Source organism: Carcharodon carcharias, chromosome 17 (assembly GCF_017639515.1).
Source record: "Carcharodon carcharias isolate sCarCar2 chromosome 17, sCarCar2.pri, whole genome shotgun sequence".
Classification (NCBI taxonomy): domain Eukaryota; kingdom Metazoa; phylum Chordata; class Chondrichthyes; order Lamniformes; family Lamnidae; genus Carcharodon; species Carcharodon carcharias.
In genome coordinates this window covers 15,511,991-15,532,030 of record NC_054483.1, presented here as the reverse complement: position 1 = coordinate 15,532,030, position 20,040 = coordinate 15,511,991, and the positions used below count along the sequence as shown (strand labels likewise).

General features: G+C 46.5%; 1 protein-coding gene across 5 annotated transcripts in view; it reads right to left on the bottom strand.

The window, feature by feature from the left end:
- LOC121289581 (fibroblast growth factor receptor 1-like) overlaps positions 1–20,040 on the bottom strand; it is a 199,000-nt gene that overhangs the window by 72,147 nt on the left and 106,813 nt on the right. For all 5 annotated transcript variants that reach the window (XM_041209136.1, XM_041209137.1, XM_041209138.1 and 2 more), the window contains exon 2: positions 19,617–19,814. In XM_041209136.1, the coding sequence (XP_041065070.1) occupies positions 19,617–19,707 (91 nt within the window). In that variant the 5' untranslated portion in view covers positions 19,708–19,814. The remainder of the gene's footprint in view (positions 1–19,616; positions 19,815–20,040) is intronic.

Genomic DNA, 20,040 nt, shown 5'->3' with positions numbered 1-20,040 from the left:
CGAGCACACACAAGAGGTTTCAGGAAAATTGGCCAAGTTCACTGAGAAGCCGGGCCTGAGCACGCTGCTGTTTTTGCTGTCGGCTACTGCAATAAAGTTTATAACAAAGGAACAACGAAAGAAAAAAGTGTCCAACAATGAAGGAATTGAATGAATATCCTTCATCAGCAGGTTAACTCTCCTCCACCTCCCCCTCCCCACTCATCCTCCTGACAGGCATTCCCAGCTGGGGGGGGGGGGTGGGGGGGGGCTGCTGAAGGCATTTCCTGAAGTGAAGCACATATGCCATCGAGAGTCCCACAAATCCTGACAGGAAATGGGCTTAAGACAGGCTTTTGGAATTGTGGTGTGGGCTCCCGTTTACAAATGGCTGCTGCATGAGTCAGAATTTAATGACCAGCTCACTGCCAGAGACCACAGAGCTTCCCCTGGCTCATTCATTAAGCAAAAATAAAAGCAGCTTTCGCTCTCTCTCCTGAGCTGGCGTCAATATTCAAACAGTCACTGGCCAACTGTAGTAAAAAAAAAGGGCGGGGGGGGGGGGGGGGGTGTTGGAAGTCAGGAAGGGATTAAAAGGGGGAAGAAAAGATTGCACACAGGACGAGGAGCCCCATGGGCTGGGGGAGGGAAACGTGGGGATGGTCTGAATCGGAATTGGGAACAAGGTGAACAAGACTCCCTTCAGCATTGACAAGGTACTGAATCTCTTCTCTCCCCACCGGCAAACCCTACCCACAACACCCGTCCAAAAAAAAAAAAAATCCTCAACCTCTCCGCTGGCCACCTTTGATGAAGGAGTGACTTATTCCCATGTGCCTGTTTTGGGTCACATGTCCTGTCCTGCTTGTAGCTACTCCTCCCAGGAGCTCTGCTGTTACGGTACATCATGCTCGGCTGTGTGCCATCCTCAGTGTGACAGCCACTGGAGCTCATCTGCAACCAATGTGTGACAGCCATCATCCCATTACGCCCGGGTTAACCCCTCTTTCTCCTGTCCTCCACCTTGCCCTCTAGCAGAGATGTCTGTAGTTTTACAGCTCTGATCCAATGATTGAACTACCGGCATGTTCTTTTCTGCATGTCAATTTTTTTTAAACAGTTCTTTTTGTTCTTCCTTTGTCTTATGGTCTGTTTTTGGGAGTTTTAAAGGCACTGGGAAACGTCAGTTGGCAGTGTGAGTTGGCTCCCATCGCCACTCCAAGTGAGAGCCTTGCCCGCACTTTGGCACACCCATCTTGGCTCGGGCAAGATCTCCGGAACCCACCATGTGGGTAGAAACCACAGGGGTGAGGCCTTACTCCTGCCAACCACAACCCAACAGTACACCACCGGGCCACATCAAAGTGTCAAATTCCTTCTCCCAACTCGACCTCTTCACTCCACCAAACCCCACGCTGTAGCCTCAGTCTTTCACTGCACTCAATGTCAAAGACGCTCCATCAAAAGGCTCATGGTTGCTCTGAAGTTGATGATGGCTAATCCATCCAAATAAGAGTTAGGCCACTGCAACTGGGAATCATTTGCCACATCTGGGCATGCTTTGCAATTCCAGCACACTGCTAGCTGACCTCCCACGATCTATCCTCTATAAGCCTGAGATTATGCAAAGCTCTGCTGTCTGTGTCCAAATTCACACCAACTCCTGTTCACTGTTCACCCATCACCCCTGTGCTCACTGACCTACATCGATTCCTGGTTAAATAGAAACAGAAAAAGCTGGAAAAACTCAGCAGGTCCGTCAGCATCTGTGGAGAGAGAGAGACAGGGTTAACATTTCGACTCCCTATGACCCTTCTTCTGATTCCTGGTTCATGCTTCCATTTTAAAATCCCCATCCTTATTTCTCAGTTCCTCCAAGGCCTCGCGCATCGCTTGCTCTCCCCAGCTCCACACCCTCAGAGATCCTCGCACTCGCCCAGGTTTTGTCCTCTTGCACATCCCGGACTTGAATCACACCATCATTGGCAGCCATGCCTCGAGCTGCCTAACTCCTCAGCTCTGGAACTTCCTCGCCAAACCTCTCTCTCTCCCCCTCTTTCTTGCTCTCTTTAAGACACTCCTTAAAACCTACCTCTATGTGGCGCAGTGTCAAATTTTGCTCGATAAAGTCATTTTGAAGTGCCTTGAGGCATCTTATTGGGTTAAAGGCACCGTATAAATGCAGGTTGTTGTTTTATGTCAATCTGTCTCCAAAAAGTGAGACTCCAGGCCCAATTTTAACACTGGCCGGACAGAGGTGGGCAGGTTTGGTTAAAATGGTGGCAGCCCCTTCTCTCTGATCGGGCCCCCCACCTGCCACTTTAACCATGGCGTTCCTGTCGTGCCACAGGTAGGCCGGGGGCCTGGTCAACAATGGAAAGCCAGAAGGTTAACCCTCCGGCACCGAGGCTGCAGCCTCCCCTGTGAGGGCGGACGGATGGGAATTCAAATAGACCTGGCACATCACCTTTGCAGCACCCAATGGGTTCTCAGTTAGAGGAAAGGGAATAAACAAACGCTAGGAAAAGTATGTGCTGCCAACAGTTACACCTGCGCTTGGACTGCTCTCCCTGGACTTAGCAACGAATGGTGTGTGGAATTTACTGGAATGTTCCAGGGTGTCATGGAAGATTGTGACTCACTGCTGGGCAATCTTTAATTTGAGTGGGGTGGGGGGAGGAAATGGCTGATAAATCGCAAAAATACCTACAACGCACCGTGTGCCAAATGTGTCAATTAGCTGCGATGAATGCAGCCTGTCAAACCAAGTATAGTTAAACTACTCCCCCGCCCCTCCCACCCCCAGGAGCTAATCGAGTCTTGAGAGAAGTGATTCAGACCAGACGACTAGAAAAAAATTTAGTCTCCATTTCCTGTCAGAGGTGTTTGCCAAGAAAGCAGTGGAAGAGGGTGGGAGTGTGTAGATTCAGCAGCAATAAAACAGCCCAGTTACATTTGCGTAAGCAAGCAGACAAACTGTGCACTCGCCCCGCATTCTGTCTGCAAAAAAGGAAACACTCAAACGGAACTATCCTCCCTGCTTGGGATTCTGTCACCCTCATGTCAAGACTGTGAAAAAGACACTGTTTCCATTCCCTCCCTCCAAGCCCACCAAACCAGGGCACTCAGTTAGCTTGGTCTCAGCCATCCATGGGGGAATTCTGGACTGGCTCACCCTCTGATTCCTTCACTGCCAGTCTGACTCAGTTCAGGGGAATTGTCATAGAGAGTTGGACTGTCCCGAGTTCAAACACTGCTGCAAGGCTTAAGCACTCTGACTCAGTTTCAGAGTGTCCATGAGGGAGTGCTGCTTTGTCAGCGTTGCTGTTTTTTGCATAAATTATTCAGCTGACCTATTCAAATGGGACATGGGCATTCTGGCCCAACATCCTCTTTTCAACCAACACCAGTCAAAGAGAGTAACTAGTCATTGGTTAAGGGATAACTATCGGTCAGGACAGTGAGGCAAGCTTCTCTACTCTTCTTAAAATTAGTGCCTTGTGATATTTTATATCTATCTGAAAGGGCGGATGGGGCATGAGCTTAAAGTCTGATATGGAAAGACAGCGCCTCCAACAGTACAGTACTCCCTCAGTACTGCACTGGAGTGTCAACCAGGATTTTTGTACTCATTCTCTAAAGTCTTATCCAACAGTAATTTTTCAAACAACATCAGAACAGATGATCTGGTCATTACCAGGTTGCTCTTTATTGGAGCTTGCTGTGTGCAATACTTGCTGCTGTTTCTCTGACATTACTGTTGTGTTTACACTTCAAAATGTGCTTCATTTGCTGAAGAGGACTCTGGGACGCTGTGAGGTCATGAAAGGTCATAGAAATGCAAGTCTGTCTATCCTTAAAACAACGCTCTGAAAACTTGTGACATCAAGCCTCATGTGAATGGCCTGGCCTTGTTCCTGATCATACAGTTGACAGCAGTCTGCCGTGCTTTTGAGCCACGTTGTCTCAAATGCCCAGGTTTGGCTCAGCCCCTGGAAGCAGTGCATTGGTTTTCATTGCCCATGTGGCCTCAGCTTTCCTGACTGTTATGATTTGAAGCTGTTGAAAGGCAGGAATGCCTGGGTTCCTCCAGATTGAGGAGGGGCTGTCAACAGCTTGCCATGCATGAACTCTGACCTCTCTGTCATAGCAAGTTGCTTGCCTGCAATCTCAGCCCAATGCAAAAAGCCTTTCCATGGGGCCACATCTTTAACATCGGGACATTCAGCACTTAGAACAACTGTGTGCTTCTCCACTTTGTCGCTACAGTGTGGACGGTCTAGAAATATAGAAACATCAGCTCCAAAAAGAGGATGGGAAGTGGGGAAAAAAGATATTCAGCCCTGAAGGAGAGCCTGTTCTTCGACTTGGATTCAACCTTAAAATCAGAGAGTATTTACAGCACAGGAGGAGGCTATTCGGCCCATTGAGTCCATACCAGGTCTCTGTAGAGCAATCCAGTCAGCCCTATTCCCCTACTCTATGCTCGTAGCTTTACAAGTTTATTCCTTCAAGTGCCCTGGCAATTTCCTTTGGAAATTATTCATCACCTCTGCTTCTATCACCCTCACAGGCAACGAGTTCCAGATCATTATACTGGCTGAGTGAACAAGTCTGAATGATTCCCTCTTGTTTCTGTCTGTACACCCTCAGAATTGCTGATTGTGCGCACAAGTGATCTGGATTTGGCTAGGCTTTGAAGTCTTCCACAGCTGAATAGCCTATTGGTGCTCGGTGCTATCAAGACTCACACATTAAAGAAGGGCCACTGTGCAAAAACATCAGTGACTAACCTGACCACTGCTGGTGGACACAGGTCTCAGGGGACTGCAGGGGAGCAATTCAATAAAGGAGGGGGAAACCAAGGGATAGTCCCACACCCTTAAATTCACCTAAAAGGAAGGAAGCAGGCAAAATGTTCTGAGCAAAGAAAGTCACATTCTTTGAGAAACTTTCCTTCAGGCACCAAAGTTCATGTTAAATTTTATAGAACAAATTCATGGCCAGTTCCCAAACTTAGTGCTCCACCAAGGCCCAAACTAAAGGACAAAAGGCTCTTTTGTATTTGCCAGTGTAATCATTCTCTGAGCTCCACACACACTGTGCGACAGTCAATCATTGAGTTTTTGCCTGTGTTTACAGTGATGGGGCACCTTCACTCTCTCTCTCTGCTCCCAGTCACTCCCCAAGGCCCCTGCAATCCGGAACCATCTGGGTGGGTTTGCAAACTCTCCGATGCTGAATTTCAGAAGCCCTCCCCTCAGTGTGCCCTCTCACTGTCACCTGCCCCTCCACCACAGGACAACACAAAGCCTTTTGCTGCGTCTCAGCCTGCTTGTTATTACAGGAAGCCTGACCCAGACTGGCAAACACCTGGAATATCCACCACATCACATGCATCAATGCCAGAAGGTCACACACACAAAAAAAAACTCGCTGCTGGCTTTGTTTCAAAAGGACAGTGCTCGTTCATCACTGCTCTGCCCTCTTTTTACATTTTGTTCTGCTTGGGGTATTTGTTTTACCTGCTTCTCTCGAATGCTGCACCCCTTCAGGCAGCACACAAACAACAGGGTGCACAGGATTAAACAGGACTACCTTTTCAAAAAGCCAGCATGGGCACAATGGGCCAAATGGCCTCCTCCTGTGCTCTAAGTTTCTATGATCAGCTGCAATGTCCTGTCCTATCATTCACTGACTGGAACTGAGACTACTGTTTAAATAAGTTCAAGCAGGCTGCTGATTGGTGCGCTCTCTGGACTCCTGTCTCAAACTAACCAAGAGCCAGAATGAACAGGGGCAGGAATTTACTGGGAAAATTTGCAGAGAGCTTCAGAAGCATGCAACTGGAGTTTGAGTGCATTCCTAATGGCTTTACTAGGTAATAATGTGCTGTCTGGTGTGATGCTGACCAGTAAGATCCCAAGGTTCAGTTACTCCCTTGCCCCAGTCTGCACTGAAGGTGCAATTGGGCCCCAATGCAATGTACTCCATAGTCAAATAGCTCATTGCAACTCACCATGCACCTTAATCACCGTACAGATTGCGCGCCTCCAGAGTATTATTGAAGGGTTGCTAGTGCCAGGGTCATGAAAAGGAAATGCTCTTCCCGACTCCCACTCACTGTTGCAAGCCAGGAACTTTGCATGAAGTGGGAGTTGTTGGGTTGACTCTAGTTCAGACAGACAGACCGATGTGTTCTAATTGCTCCACGGCCTCATCCCTCCCTATCTCTGCATCCAACCGCAGCCCTACAACCCTCAGCGGTATCTGCATCTTCAGCATTCCCATTGTGGCCTACCTTCAATTGCCTAGACCCTAAAGATCTGAATTCCTTCCCTAAACCTTCCCACCTCTCTCCCCCCTCCCCCCCTCTTTATGACACTCCTTAAAACCTACCTCTTTACTCAGAGTCTGTCCTATGATTTGTTTCATGTGGATGGTGTCAAATGTTGTCAAAATTGCTAACATTCCTGTCAAGTACCTCAGAAAGGTGCCATATAAATGCAATTTCAAGTTTGGATAGTTTGACCCAGTTCCTAGTCAGTGGAAATGCCCCAGAACAAAAATGACTGCGCACTGACACCAAAACAACCATCACACTTGGAAAAGATGCAAAGGTGGTCAACATGGGGCCAAGAAGCTGCTGTGGATGGAGGTGGTCCTCCAGTGCTACGGATACGAGGGAAAACTAGACTCACAGGAAGAACAAAGGCTCATTCTGCGCAACAGCCATTCAGTGCCTCACACTTGCCGCCTCTTGTTCTTCATGTGACCTTCACCTTCATGGGTCCTATTTGTCCCCCAACAATGGGAAACCATGGTGACTGCAACCCTTGCCAAGCTCGGTGAATGGAACACCGTCAATACAGGGGCTGACTGGCAGAGCGAGCATGGGGGGAAGAATCAGACCGCACAGGGTGAGGACTGGACAGGCAAGACAAATTGAGGGACGGGGAAGGGAGGGAGGGGTGGGTGGTGGCAAGGAAAGTGAATCGGCGGCGATGCGAGAACAAGAAAGTCACAATAAAAAAAGAATGTCAGTGTGTGTGTGTGTGTGTGTGTGTGTGTGTGAGTGGGTGCCCTTGTTAGCTCGTGATGACTACTACTCCCTGGTACAATACCACTGCCATCCGCACAGTGAGCAGAGGAGCTCCAACTGCCCTCCTGACACGCTCAACATTTTTTGTGGTTAATAAAGCAGCAGAGATTGAGTGCAGAAAGCTTGCAGAGACAGTGGGCCTTTTGTCTGCCTGTCCTGAATATGATTGTCGTATTTACTGCATTCCTTTCAGCACACCTCAGCCTATCCTGACACTGACCAAGGGATTACTGCTGCTGATCAGGTTTCACTCCACAATCTGAAATGATGAGAACCATAGTTGACTCCCACCAGCAACAACCCCCCCCTCACCACCACCACCACCATCCACCCATCTCCCCCCCTCCACCAAAATCTCCTTCCCTCTCAATTAGCAGCCGTAGCGGGTTATGAAATAATCCTTTCAAAAGGTTGTACCTTGGCCCTAGCAATTTACTTATTTTGTGCAAGAGAGACAGGGAGCAGTCTGTACTGCAGGTTGACCCAAATTGATCCTGCTCTTCCCCCACATGCCATTCCTTGCTGGGTTTCTATCCCCTGCTTGCTACCTATCCCCAAGGGGCCATTTCCAGAGCCTCAGCAGAGGTCACATGTTGGCTTATAAACTGTGAAGGGCAGCACAGTCACTGTGCCCAGCTGAGGCTGCCACATTTCCCACATAGCTTCACAGGTACTTCACTGGCTGTCAAGCGCTTCGGGAGGTCGTGAAGGGCGCTATACAAACGCAGGCCTTCCTTTCTTTAGGCGGTCCATAAGTTGGGCAAGTTTATCTGCAGAATGGACCCAAACCAGAGATCTGGATGCTGCCATAGTGCTAAGGCTGAGAGTGACGCTTGCCTATGTGCAAGTTTCCATGTGTCCACAGGATTCAGCTGAATTTGCTAATCAGACACTGGGACTATATTCTATTTGTTACACGGTGTGTCTGTGGTGTAGAATATACTGAAATATGATATACTTGGATACTGTAATCAACAGATGTCCAGTCCTCAATGTCAACAGTCTAACTGCAGTTTAGCATGATTAAGCATGCCTTCGCTAAGCCCCTGTACTGAGCGCTCACCTATTCATCAACTATTAATCTAACAAGTGCAAAAACTTTCTTGTCAAATTTGCTGTTACAACTAATCTCCTTCCGTAAACATGTTCCGAAGCGTTTGAAAGCTTGCCCTTGATAACAGACAAACCTGGCCACAATCGTCATTAGTCACTTTAAGCAGCCAGCTCAATTTCAATGTGTTTGATTGCAGCACTGTCTCTTCATCATTCACAGCCAGGCTGCAAGGAAACTAACTGCAACACTTCCTGCCCTGTTATTTCCACTCCATCCATAGCTCAGTGGATTACACTTTCACCCCGGGTCTGCTAATTCATCATATTGTTCTTTGGGATCTTGCTGTGTGCAGATTGGCTGCCACATTTCCCTCATTACAACAGTGACTATGCTTCAGACATACGTCGTTGGCCATCAAGTGCCACGGGGTGCCCTGAGGCAAGTTCTTCTCTCCTCTCTCTCTATGTGCAAGGTAATCTGGAGATTCCTCTCGCAAAGGAATATGTAAAGGCTGGTGCACTGCAAATGGAAAGGAATTGAAACACTGACTGCTTTGGTAGTTCAGCTTGTAACTGCGCAATGTTCTCCAGCCTGGTCTGGGCATTCTATTGTTCAATGTAGTTCTCGATCCCAAATTGCACATTCATAAAGCCTCACATAGACATAGGAACAGGAGGTCATTCAGCTCTTTGAGCCTGCTCTATCGTTCAATAATCTTATCCGTATCTTAACTCTGTCCACCTGCCTGAGCTCCATATCTCTTAGCTGCCTTCAGCTTGAGAAAAATCAGTTGATGTCAGATTGATAACGGTCGAAATCGAGCTCACATCAACTCTATTTTGTAGGCGAGTGAGTGTCCCACATTACCGTAAACCTGCATGTGAAGGTTCAAACTGCTCTCTTCAGAGGCTGTATTTCCAATGCTCTAAGACCTGAGCTTGCACCCACAGTGCAGGGCCCTGAGAGATCGTTATTGCCACAGGCACAGTTCCTTGACTGACACAAAATGACTTTCCATGGGTTTGCCATCAGGATAAGGCAGCAGGTTTTAGTGTTGCAAAGGAAACTGAGATTTACAAACTTGGGAGAAATGTTCTTGCCACCCTCCATCCCAACAAACCTTAACCCTGCCAAGCTTCCCACTGCCACCAAAACCCACCCCTCCAGCAGCACTCCACAGACTGAAGAACATGCGCAATTCACTTCCTGAGGAATGGTTGCAGAATTTAGCTCGATTGAGATGTCGAGGGGTATCTTCATGCTCCTCATAGAAACAATGCAAGCTTGGACAAAGGAAATGAAGGTAACCTGTGCTTGTGGAAATGTATCCCAGCAACAGTCATTTGCTAATGCAAGGTGGGGGGGGGGGGTGAAGAGTAGGCAAAAGGAATCGAAACGAGGAAGACCATTCCAGCCTATAAACCCATTCCTTTTCCACCAAGACGTACCTTCCACTTCCCTGGCATTAAGGTGGGATTCTCCAAATCAGAAAACACATTGGACATCTAAAGCCTGGATCATATCAGTCACTTGATAAGCCTGCAACACCAACATACTCCAGACAATCCAGTCCAGGACTTTTCAAGATAGTTTCAATTCGGAGAAAAAAAAGGAGGGAATGCCATGACATATTTAGAGTGAAGAAGATATCACAGGTGAAGGTAACTGAGGAAGGTTGCAGCAATACACACCCAGAAAGGCTATGCTAATCAACACATCTCAATATCTCCTTTGACAAATCCCCTCACATACACAAATTTAAGTCTCCTCTTAAAACCTCATGCCCTTCCCATGATTAAGATGTGATCTGAGTTACAGGCCCTGCCTGATTCTGGTTTGAAAATCATCAGTGTTGTTGATCACCATTCTGCAGCAAATTCAGATCGCCCATGTATCCCATCACCCATTTTCCATAGGCCTGCAAGTAACCTTCAGTTCAGAAAGGCATTTGCTTGAAAATGCAATCTACACCGAAGCAAACAAGAGTTTCTTCTGGTAAACAACAACCATAGTGAAACAGCCCAAGATGCTGCCCCCGAGTGTTACCAAACAAATTTTGACACCAAGACACATACGAAGATATTACAACAGGGAAGAGGTGGTTTTTAATGAGTATATTTAAGGAGAAGGAGAGGTGGAGAGGTTTATGGAGGGAATTCCAGAGCTTTGGACTCTGAATGCCGGCCGCCAATGGTGGAATAAATAAGATCAAGGATTTGCAAGAGGCCAGAATTAGAGGAGCTCAAAGATCTCAGGGCTGGAAGAGATTACACAGATAGAAAGGGTTGAGGCCCTGGAGGCATTTGAAAATGAGGGATGAGAATTTTAAAATCGAGGTGTTGCTGGACCGGGAGCCAATGTAGGTCAGCAAGCACAGGGGTGATGGTGTACACTAGGACATGGGCAGCAGAGCTTTGGATAAGCTCAAATTGTTATTGTGTGGAACATGGGAGGCCAACCAGGACAGTGTTGGAATGGCAAGTCTAGGAGGTAAAAGATGCATGAATGAGTTAAAAAGGGATATCTCTATAAAGGGCAGGTCAACCCACATAAGGACAGACTCAAAAAGCAGAGTGTGACCAAAATACTGTTTAAATATGAAACATCTGAAAGGCTTGGGCAATATTTGAAAAACCAGCCTGTAAAAACCACCAACAATATTGCAATCTGAGCCATCCAATGTTTACGGTACATTGAATTCAAAGCAGACATCAAAAGTATAGAGCTAGCGACTCATTTTGGCATCACTCTCCCCAAGCTCGGCTATCTGCAGTTTCCCGAGTTGGACTCTTTTTCAACATTTCACTGCCTAAAGACTGATATATGAAGGACAAACTCAGGAGAAATAAGCCGCCTTCTCTAGAATAGAACAGGATTGCAATGCTTCAAAAAGAGGCCATCCCAGTCCTGGAGATCCTCACTCTCTCATGATTCCCAATCCCAGAGTCCCTGGCTCCCTCATGATTCCAAATCCCAGAGTCCCTCACTCCCTCATGATTCCAAATCCCAGAGACCCTGAATCCCTCCTGATTTCCAATCTCTGAATCCCTCACTCCCTCATGATTCCAAATCCCAGAGTCCCTCACTCCCTCATGATTCCAAACCCCAGAGTCCCTCACTCCCTCATGATTCCAAACCCCAGAGTCCCTCACTCCCTCATGATTCCAAACCCCAGAGTCCCTCACTCCCTCATGATTCCAAACCCCAGAGTCCCTCACTCCCTCATGATTCCCAATCCCAGAGTCCCTCACTCCCTCATGATTCCCAATCCCAGAGTCCCTCACCTCCCTGTTGCATCCCAGGCCACAGTGACAAAATGGAGTAGAAGGCACCAGATTCATTCACCCTGGAAATAGAGGATGGCAGAGGGGAAAGAAAAGGATAAGTGTGAAAAAGGATTAAGTAAGAAAGGGCCTAATAAAAACACTTGGTGGGCTGCAGGCTTCTTGTGGAAGTTTTATAAGCTACAAATCAGGACCTCATACATGGGAATTCAAATTTTAATTCTTTGGTAGGCTTCCATCAAAATATGTCCAGTAATTATCAGGCAGAAGGTAAACTTAAAATGTTCGTAGAATTTTAATTCCGTTTGTTATGACAATCCAAGTAAGAATATTGAATTATTTACTGAGTTTGTAAAGTTTAGCTGCTGAATTTGTGATAACCTTCTGTTTAATTTTCTTGTCATTCAGTGTCTGGCTGGACAGAAAGCTCCCTATATTTCTTTTCTAAGCAGATAAGAAATGTCACTGTCTCATCTGGTCTCCCTCTCTCCTCCCTCTGCAGGAATTGCTCTGTGAAAACATTTCCCCAGCTGTCAAAGTTAACCTTTAACCCTTAGACCCACTCTGTGTGATAATAAATCGGTGACTCCCACCTCCCATTCCCCTGGAGCTGGTCAATTAATCACGGCTCCAGACACACAACGTCAGTCATTGCTTCCTGTTGCCCTGACCTCAGGCAATGGGACGGCCAGCATAGCAGCCGGACTGAGGCTGATCCCAGCCTCCCCGATCCCTCGAGAAGTGGCCAAGGGCCATAGCAGTGACGGAAAACCATTACACACGGAGCCCAATAAATCCAGGGCTGCTAAATATTTACGCAGCACCAAGGTAGCTGTGATGACTGGATGCCTCTTGCAGGACTGAACACGGCTTAACTTTTATTTGCAACCTCAGTTTCTCCTCCTCTCGCCAACCTTTCAATTCTCCCTTTCTTTCCTGAAGGGATTGCTTCCCTGCATGGGGTTACAGTTCCACTGGTACAAGGGGCTATTTGGTTGTAGAAGTGGTCGATCCCTGCTGATGGTACTGCTTTTTGCTATTGTACGCTCCAACGGCACTGTCTGCTCTCCATTACCTTGGCATGTGGCATTTCTTCATGTGCAAGCCTCAACGTTGTAAATGAATCAAAGCCTGCCCTTCACCAATGTCCATTCATGTGGCCACAATGAATGGTCGTTTAGAGGAGCCGTTTAACCTGATTTGTCCTCCTCTAGCCTGGGCACCAATGTTTCAGCAGTCCTTCAATTACACTGGTTGAGATCACCCACATGCCACTGACCAGGCATTAAGCCAGCAAACTTCTTCTCTGTCAAGCGCCCTTTTAGGCTAATCTTTCCAAAAAAAGGTCATTTCCAAATGCGGGGAACGTAGAGTAAAAGGTTAATGGTTATGTTCATTAGACAATGGTCTTAATGATGATCTAAGTATGACATCAGTGTCAGCTGACCAAGACACTCCAAAGGAGCCAGAACAGTGTGTCCAGAGAACAATGCACTTACTATGAGGTCTTTAATATATGCAGTTCTAAATAAATAATTTCAAGAAAAACAAAATACTGATTATCTCCAATCACGCTAATACTAGGTGAAACCTCATCAAGCCTGAAGGCCATACAAGTAAAGGGCAACAAAGCCAGACCAGAGAGGTATTTAACATTTTCCTGCAGAGGGTGTATTGGGCGTGAGCAAGAGCAGGCAGCCCGATTGCAGAATTGCCAACAGTGCCAGACATGATGGGCTGAGTAGTCTCCTTCTGTGCTCTATCATTCTGTGATTCAGGCAGACTGACTAGATTGGTACCAAAGATGAGGAATTTTACTTGGGTGCAGAGACCAGAGAATCTAGGATTGCTCTCCTTAGAGCAAAGAGTTTAAGGGTCATGAAATTAAGGTGTTATAAATTATAGAAGGTTTGGATAGAGTAAGTAAGGAGGAATGGTCCACTCCGTAAAGGGAAGGTCTTTCTTTTTCCTTTGTGAGGCATCAAATGCCAGGCTGAGTTTCTTTAATGAGGAGTGAATCTTACATCCCCAGCTCCGACTGGCCCCAACCTGCACCTCCAACTCCCCAACCCCCAACATCCTGAAATTGCCTGTCTCATTACCACCCCCCCGCTTTTCTTATCCCTCCTGTTTTCCACTTCATCACTGTTCTTCCCTTTTGTTCCTCCCCTCCTCCATTTCCCTCTCCGTGTCCTTGCCTAAAACCCACTGCACCTCAAGTTCCCCAGACCTGATGAAAGCTCCAAAATGTGAACTCTTGTTTGATCTCTCCCCACCTACTGAACGTTTGCAGCATTTTCTGCTTTTATTTCAGGTTTCCAGCAACTCCACTATTTGGCTTTTTTGCTGTACCTGTCCTCGCAATGTTTGATGGGGACAGTGAAGAGGGAGCTTTACTCCATATCTAACCTCACGCTGGATGTCTTTGATGGGGACAGGGTAGAGGAAGGGTTGCTCTCTATCTAGGAATATAGGAAGCGGAGTAGGCCACTCAGCCCCTCAAGCCTGCTCCACCCTTCAATGGGATGACAGTTGATCGCAATCTCAACTCCATCCACCTGCTTTTGCTTCATATCCTTCTATATTCTTCACTCACAAAAGTCAATCTCTGTCAGATTGAAAATGATTCAGTGAGCATCGCCCGGTTTTTGTGGGAGAAGTGAAGAAACATTTCCTACTTTCATGAATGGCTGGACTCAGTTTTTCGATTATATCCATTTGTCTGCGGCTTCCCCCACTACTTGGAATAGTTTCTCTCTAGCCTATCAATTTAATTCAAATTCCCGAGAACCCCAATCAAATCAATACTTAATCTTACATATTCCAGGGAATAGAAATCCAATTTATTTCGTCTCTTATGATCTAATATTCTGGCAAATCTGTGCTGCACTCCTTCCAAGGCTCCTTTCTAAGATGCAATGCCCAGAACTGTACACATTACTCCAGATGTGGACAGCTTTCCAGTTGTGGTGCTCGAAGGAGGTTGCCTGATTTGGGTACATCTTTCCCAAAATAAGGAATAGTGGTGACTCAGAGTGAAATCACTGAGTGTGTATGCCACATCCTACCCTAGCATCTTCAAGTCTTCATGCAGCATCACCTGGAAACAATTTGCCTGAATGACTCCGAGTTTGGCAGGGAGGCCGCGTATCAGTATTTGGCAAATGTCATGGAATAACATTCATACCCACCAGTAATCTCTGCTCATCAACAGCACAAAGGTTCATCTCAGGCCTGGGTCTCATCTAGAGAAATCCTGTCTGAAACAACAAGGCTTCAATTTGCAACCAATTGCAAAAGCAGGGCCAACCAGAGCTTTTTTTTTTTACAAACGGTCACCAGCAACTGAAGGTCCCAGAGGGCTGCCTTCCTCCTGAATGACACGTAAGCATTTCAAAGGAAGAAAAACTTGCATTTTTATAGTGCTTTTTACAACCTCAGGACATTCCAGAACTCCTTTGAAATGCTTGATGAGACAGCAGGCTTGAGGGGCTGAGTGGCCTACTCCTCTTCCTATGTTCCTAGTTAGAGAGCAACCCTTCCTCTACACTGTCCCCATCAAACACATCCAGGGCAGGTACAGCATGAGGTTAGATATGGAGTAAAGCTCCCTCTTCACTGTCCCCATCAAACATTGCGAGGACAGGTACAGCAAAAAAGCCAAATAGTGGAGTTGCTGGAAACCTGAAATTAAAGCAGAAAATGCTGCAAACATTCAGTAGGTGGGGAGAGATCAAACAAGAGTACTTTTGAAATGTTGTCACTGGTCACTGTTGGATGGAGAAAACACAGCAGCCAATTTGTGCACAGCAAGCTCCCACGATGTTAGATGATGAAAGATTTAATAAGCAGTTATCGTGGCCAGACAATCTGTTTTTTTGATGTTGATTCAGGGATAAATATTGGTCATGACACCAGGGATAACCCCCCCTGCTCTTTGAAATAGTGCCTGGGATCCTTTACGTCTACCTGGGGGGGCAGACTGGGCCCGCATTCACGGCTACGTTCTCAAACCTCAGGAGTGGAAATTCAACCCACAAGATTCTGACTCAGAAGCGAGAGCTGTACCAACGGAGCCACAGCTGACATAGTTTATAGGGGTACACATCATCCATGTTCATTTTATTTCCAGAGTTAAATAAAGCACTATGTCTGGAACAGTTATAGCAGTTTTATGACATCCTATAATTTCATTTTGAAATTGTAACTTGTAGGATCGTTATGGCTTTTGCGCCCACAAAGTGCCAGTAACCAGACAGTGTGTGTCAGGGTGAATGAAGAGCTTTTAATGTCAGGCATGTCTGAATCACAGCCACTATGTGGGCGTTTTCCTACCTGTCACTTTAAGTCTAGCTCAGCACCACATCCCAAATGCTCAGGCACTTCAAAACATGCAGCAGTGAGTTTCAAGAAGACATCTGCACAGTAAATATTTTAAATCAATTTGAGGTGAAGAGGCTAGTCTTACTGTACCAGCTGCCCAAGCGCAGTACCACCAAGTGGGACACAACCCACTGGCCACCCACGTGGCAAGCACAGAGCCTCACCGTGCAGGGCAGAAGCCTGAAGTTGGGGAACAGTGCACCCCCATTCTGCTGACCAGACACTTCTTTACCAACTCTGCATTTGGAGCCCGCCACAGAGAGGCTTTGACCTAAGTCACCGAATGATACAATGCAGATAGAAGCCATTCAGTTCATAGTGCCCATCTTTTTCCAGGAGCTATCCAATTTGTCTCCCTCTCCTTGCTCTTTCCTATGTAAACTTTTTCCCTTCAAGTATTTATCTACATCTGTGTATCCATGTTGAAAGTTACTATTGAACCTGCTTCCACCACCCTATCAGACCGTGTATGCCAGATCAAGGTAACTCACTGTGGAAAAATAATTCTCTCCCATGCTTCTTTTGCTAATTAGTCCAAAAGCCACCAAGGAAAATGGGTAGCTGAGGCAAACTGTGTGATGGGAGAAAGATTCAGTCCTCGAAGCATCTAAGGGGGTGAAAATTATTTTCTCGCCTGAACCAATGATATTCTACACGGATGAATACAGAACAACAACTTGCATTTATATGGCATCTTGAATGCAGGGGGGTCGATGTGCTCAGTTGGCTGAATGGCAAACGTGGTGCAGAATGACGCCAATGGCACAGGTTCAATCCCTGCACTGCCTGTGGTAGTACATGCAGGACTGCCTCCCTACCTTGTCCCACGTTTGATGTGGAGTGATGCCCCTTAAGCACTCTAACCGATTGTGGAGAGAGATGCCTACGGTCCCTCATGGACTACGGCTAATTGCCTTATCTCGGTGTTTCACGACATCAACTGCTCAGCTATATGGGGCCTTTTACGTAAAGGAACACTTTGCAGGAGCATTTTAAAACCAATTATGACACTGAGCCACATAAGGAGATATTAGATCAGCAGAACAAAAACTTGGTCAAAGAATTAAATTTTAAGGAGTGTCTTCAAGGAGGAATGAGGGAGAAAAGACTGAGGGTCTAAGGGAGGGAATTCCAGAGCCTCAGGGCCTATGCAATAGAAGGCACAGCTAACAATGGTGGGGTAATGAAAACTGGTGGTGCGCAAGAGGCCAGAATGAGAGAGAGAGTGCAGATATGTCTGAAGGCTGTGGGGCTGGAGGGGATTACAGAGACCGAGAGGGGTGGAAGTTGTGGACGGATTTGAAAGTAAGAATGGGAGTGTCAAAATCTAGTCATTGCTCAGCCAGAAGCCATTGCAGATTAGCCACTGTAAGGGTGATATGGGAATGGGACTCGCTGCAAGTTAAGACATGGGCAACAGAGTTTTGGATGACCTCAAGTTTAAAGAGGGCAGAATTTGGGAGCCAAGCATACAGTGCATTGGAATAGTCAAGTCTAGAAGGAACAAAGGCATGAATAAGGCTTTGAGCAGCAGATGAGCTGGGACAGTGGCAAGTGATGTGGAAATGGGCAGTCTTAGAGCTGGCATGAATGTGAGGTTGGGAACTCATCCTGGAATCAAACCTGACATCAAGGTTACAGACTGGTTTAATTTCAGACTTGTTGCCATGAAGAGGAATGGAGTTAGTTGCTTGGGAATGGAGTTTGGAGTGAGGTCCGAGAACATTGGCTTCAGTCTTCCCAATATTTAACTGGAGGAAATTTCTGCTCACCCAGTACTGGGAGCCAGATAAGCAGTCTGATAATTTAGCAACAGCGAACGAGTTGAGGGAGGTAGGGTAAAGCTGGGTGTCATCAGCAAAGATATGCCTTCGTATGACAGGCAGCATGGACTGACATATGAGGAGAGTTTGAGTCAATTAGGATTATATTCGCTGGAGTTCAGAAGAATGAGGGGGGATCTTGTTGAAACCTATAAAATTCTAACAGAACTAGACAAGGTAGATGCAGGAAGGATGTTGCCGATGGTGTGGGAGTCCAGAACCAGGGGTCACAGTCTGAGGATATGGGGTAGACCACCTAGGACTGAGATGAGGAGAAATTTCTTCACCCAGAGAGTGGTGAGCCTGTGGAATTTGTTACCACAGAAAGTAGTTGAGACTAAAACATTATGTTTTCAAGAAGGAGTTAGATATAGCTCTTGGGGCGAAAGGGATCAAAGGGTATGGGGAGAAAGCAGGAGCAGGCTATTGAGTTGGATGATCAGCCATGATCATAATGAATGGTGGAGCAGCATCAAAGGGCCAAATGAGCTACTCTTGCTCCTAGTTTCTATGTTTCTATAAGAAATAAGAGGGGGCCAGGATAGATCCTTGTGGGACACAAGAGGTAACCAGGCAGAAGAAAATGAATTCAAAGTGATAACATTTTCACAAATGTGTCATCAGACATACTTGGCAGTGAGCCACAGATGGAAACATTCGGGCCAAAGATCAAAAAGCTTGGTTTAGGAGGTATGCTTTAAGAAGCATTCTAAAAAGGAAGAGAGAGGGTTTAGGGAGATAATAACAAAGCTTAGGGTCTTGGCAACTGAAGGGATGGTCTCCTTTTACTACAGTCTTAAACCATCGGCAGTGGATGCCCCGGAGTCAGCCTCAACTCCAAACATCTACCACTTCTAACTCCACCAGTGGGGCCTCGAGCCTTTCATTCTCAGCCCGGCTGAGAATCTCCCTCTCAGGTGATTCCTCTCAAGCAAAGGGCAAAAATAAGGGAAACACACTGCCAATCAATTGAAGAGTAAATCCTGCTCTACAAGGCGCTCCCTGGTCATCATATCCAGATTAGCTTCCTATGGAGGCACCAAGGGCAGTTTGGCCGAAGTAAAGGCCAACATGCTTAAAGAGAAGACAGAAAGAACAAAGCTAAGAGGAAATGAAAACAATTGAAAGATCAGCCAGCTTTTCACTATGCAGGTGAAATACCAACAGTGATATAGTACGCCAGTCCCTGCCCACTAGTCTCCTCAGCAAATTTGTTTTCCAGTTGTCTTACCCCTTTTTCTGCACATACACTCCTCTCGTGCCAATCAAAAGGAGCCAACAGGGTAGAACTGCATTAACTGGAATTCACAACAAACTGCACGTTTGATGTAAGGAGTGGAAACGCTCCCACTGGTTCAGAAAGAAAGTCAGACTTGCATCTATGTCAGTCTTTTCACAACCTCAAGAAGTCCCACAGTGCTGTACAACCAATGAAGTATTTTTTCAAGCATACTTATTGATGTAATGTAGCACATGCACCAGCCAATTTGCTCTCAGCAAGCTCCAACAAACAGCAAAGTGATGATGGCCAGATAATCTGCTTTTTGTGATGCTGATTGAGGAGTAAGTATGGACCAGGACACTGGGGAAAAGTAACCCTGCTCTTCTTTAAAATAGTGGCTGTCAGATCTTATCTGCTCAGTAGAGTTGGGCAGTCAAAAAAAGACTCAGTTTAACATCTCATCTGGCAGGCAGAACATCTGACAGTGCAGCATTCCCCCAGTACTGCAATGGAACATCAGCCTGATTACAGACTCAAGTCTCAAGAGTGGGGCTCAAACCCACAACCTTCTGTGTCCGTGACAATAGTGTTCCCCACTGAGTAGAAGATCTGAGAGTGTCGCTGAATAACATTGAAAGGCAAGAGGAGATGGAGTTTCTGACCACAATATTCTGGACTTGAGATTCTTTGATGCAGACAGTGGGTGCCTGAAATAGAAACTGTCCTCACCCCCATTATTTGAGCAGCACAACGAAATCGGATTTCTTACCTTGATCTGGGAAGGTCAGTGCTGGCCGTGCCATGGAAAGAGACACCAGGCCAAGCACAGCCCAGAACACCAAGTGAACGCAGCTGATCATTCCACTACTGCTTCTGCTCTGAGTGGACGGCCCGATGTATCACCATTTGTGCTCCAGTCTCATTGAGCTGCCAGATCACAAGAAGCGATTAGGTGGAAATGTTGAAGCTGTGAATAAAGACAACATTTCAGTTAACACATTAAAAAAATCTAGTGAAGAATTCAACTTCAGAACAAATGCTGCTTTTGTCAGATACAAGGTGCAAAGGTATGGAAATGTTTGTCTGGGAGATGACCTCACAAGTGACCAATATTATGAGTTTATGATGGACCTGTGAATAGCGCAGCTCTTTTAATCTTCAATCTGGCTCATTTCCTACCTCCTCTCACTAAG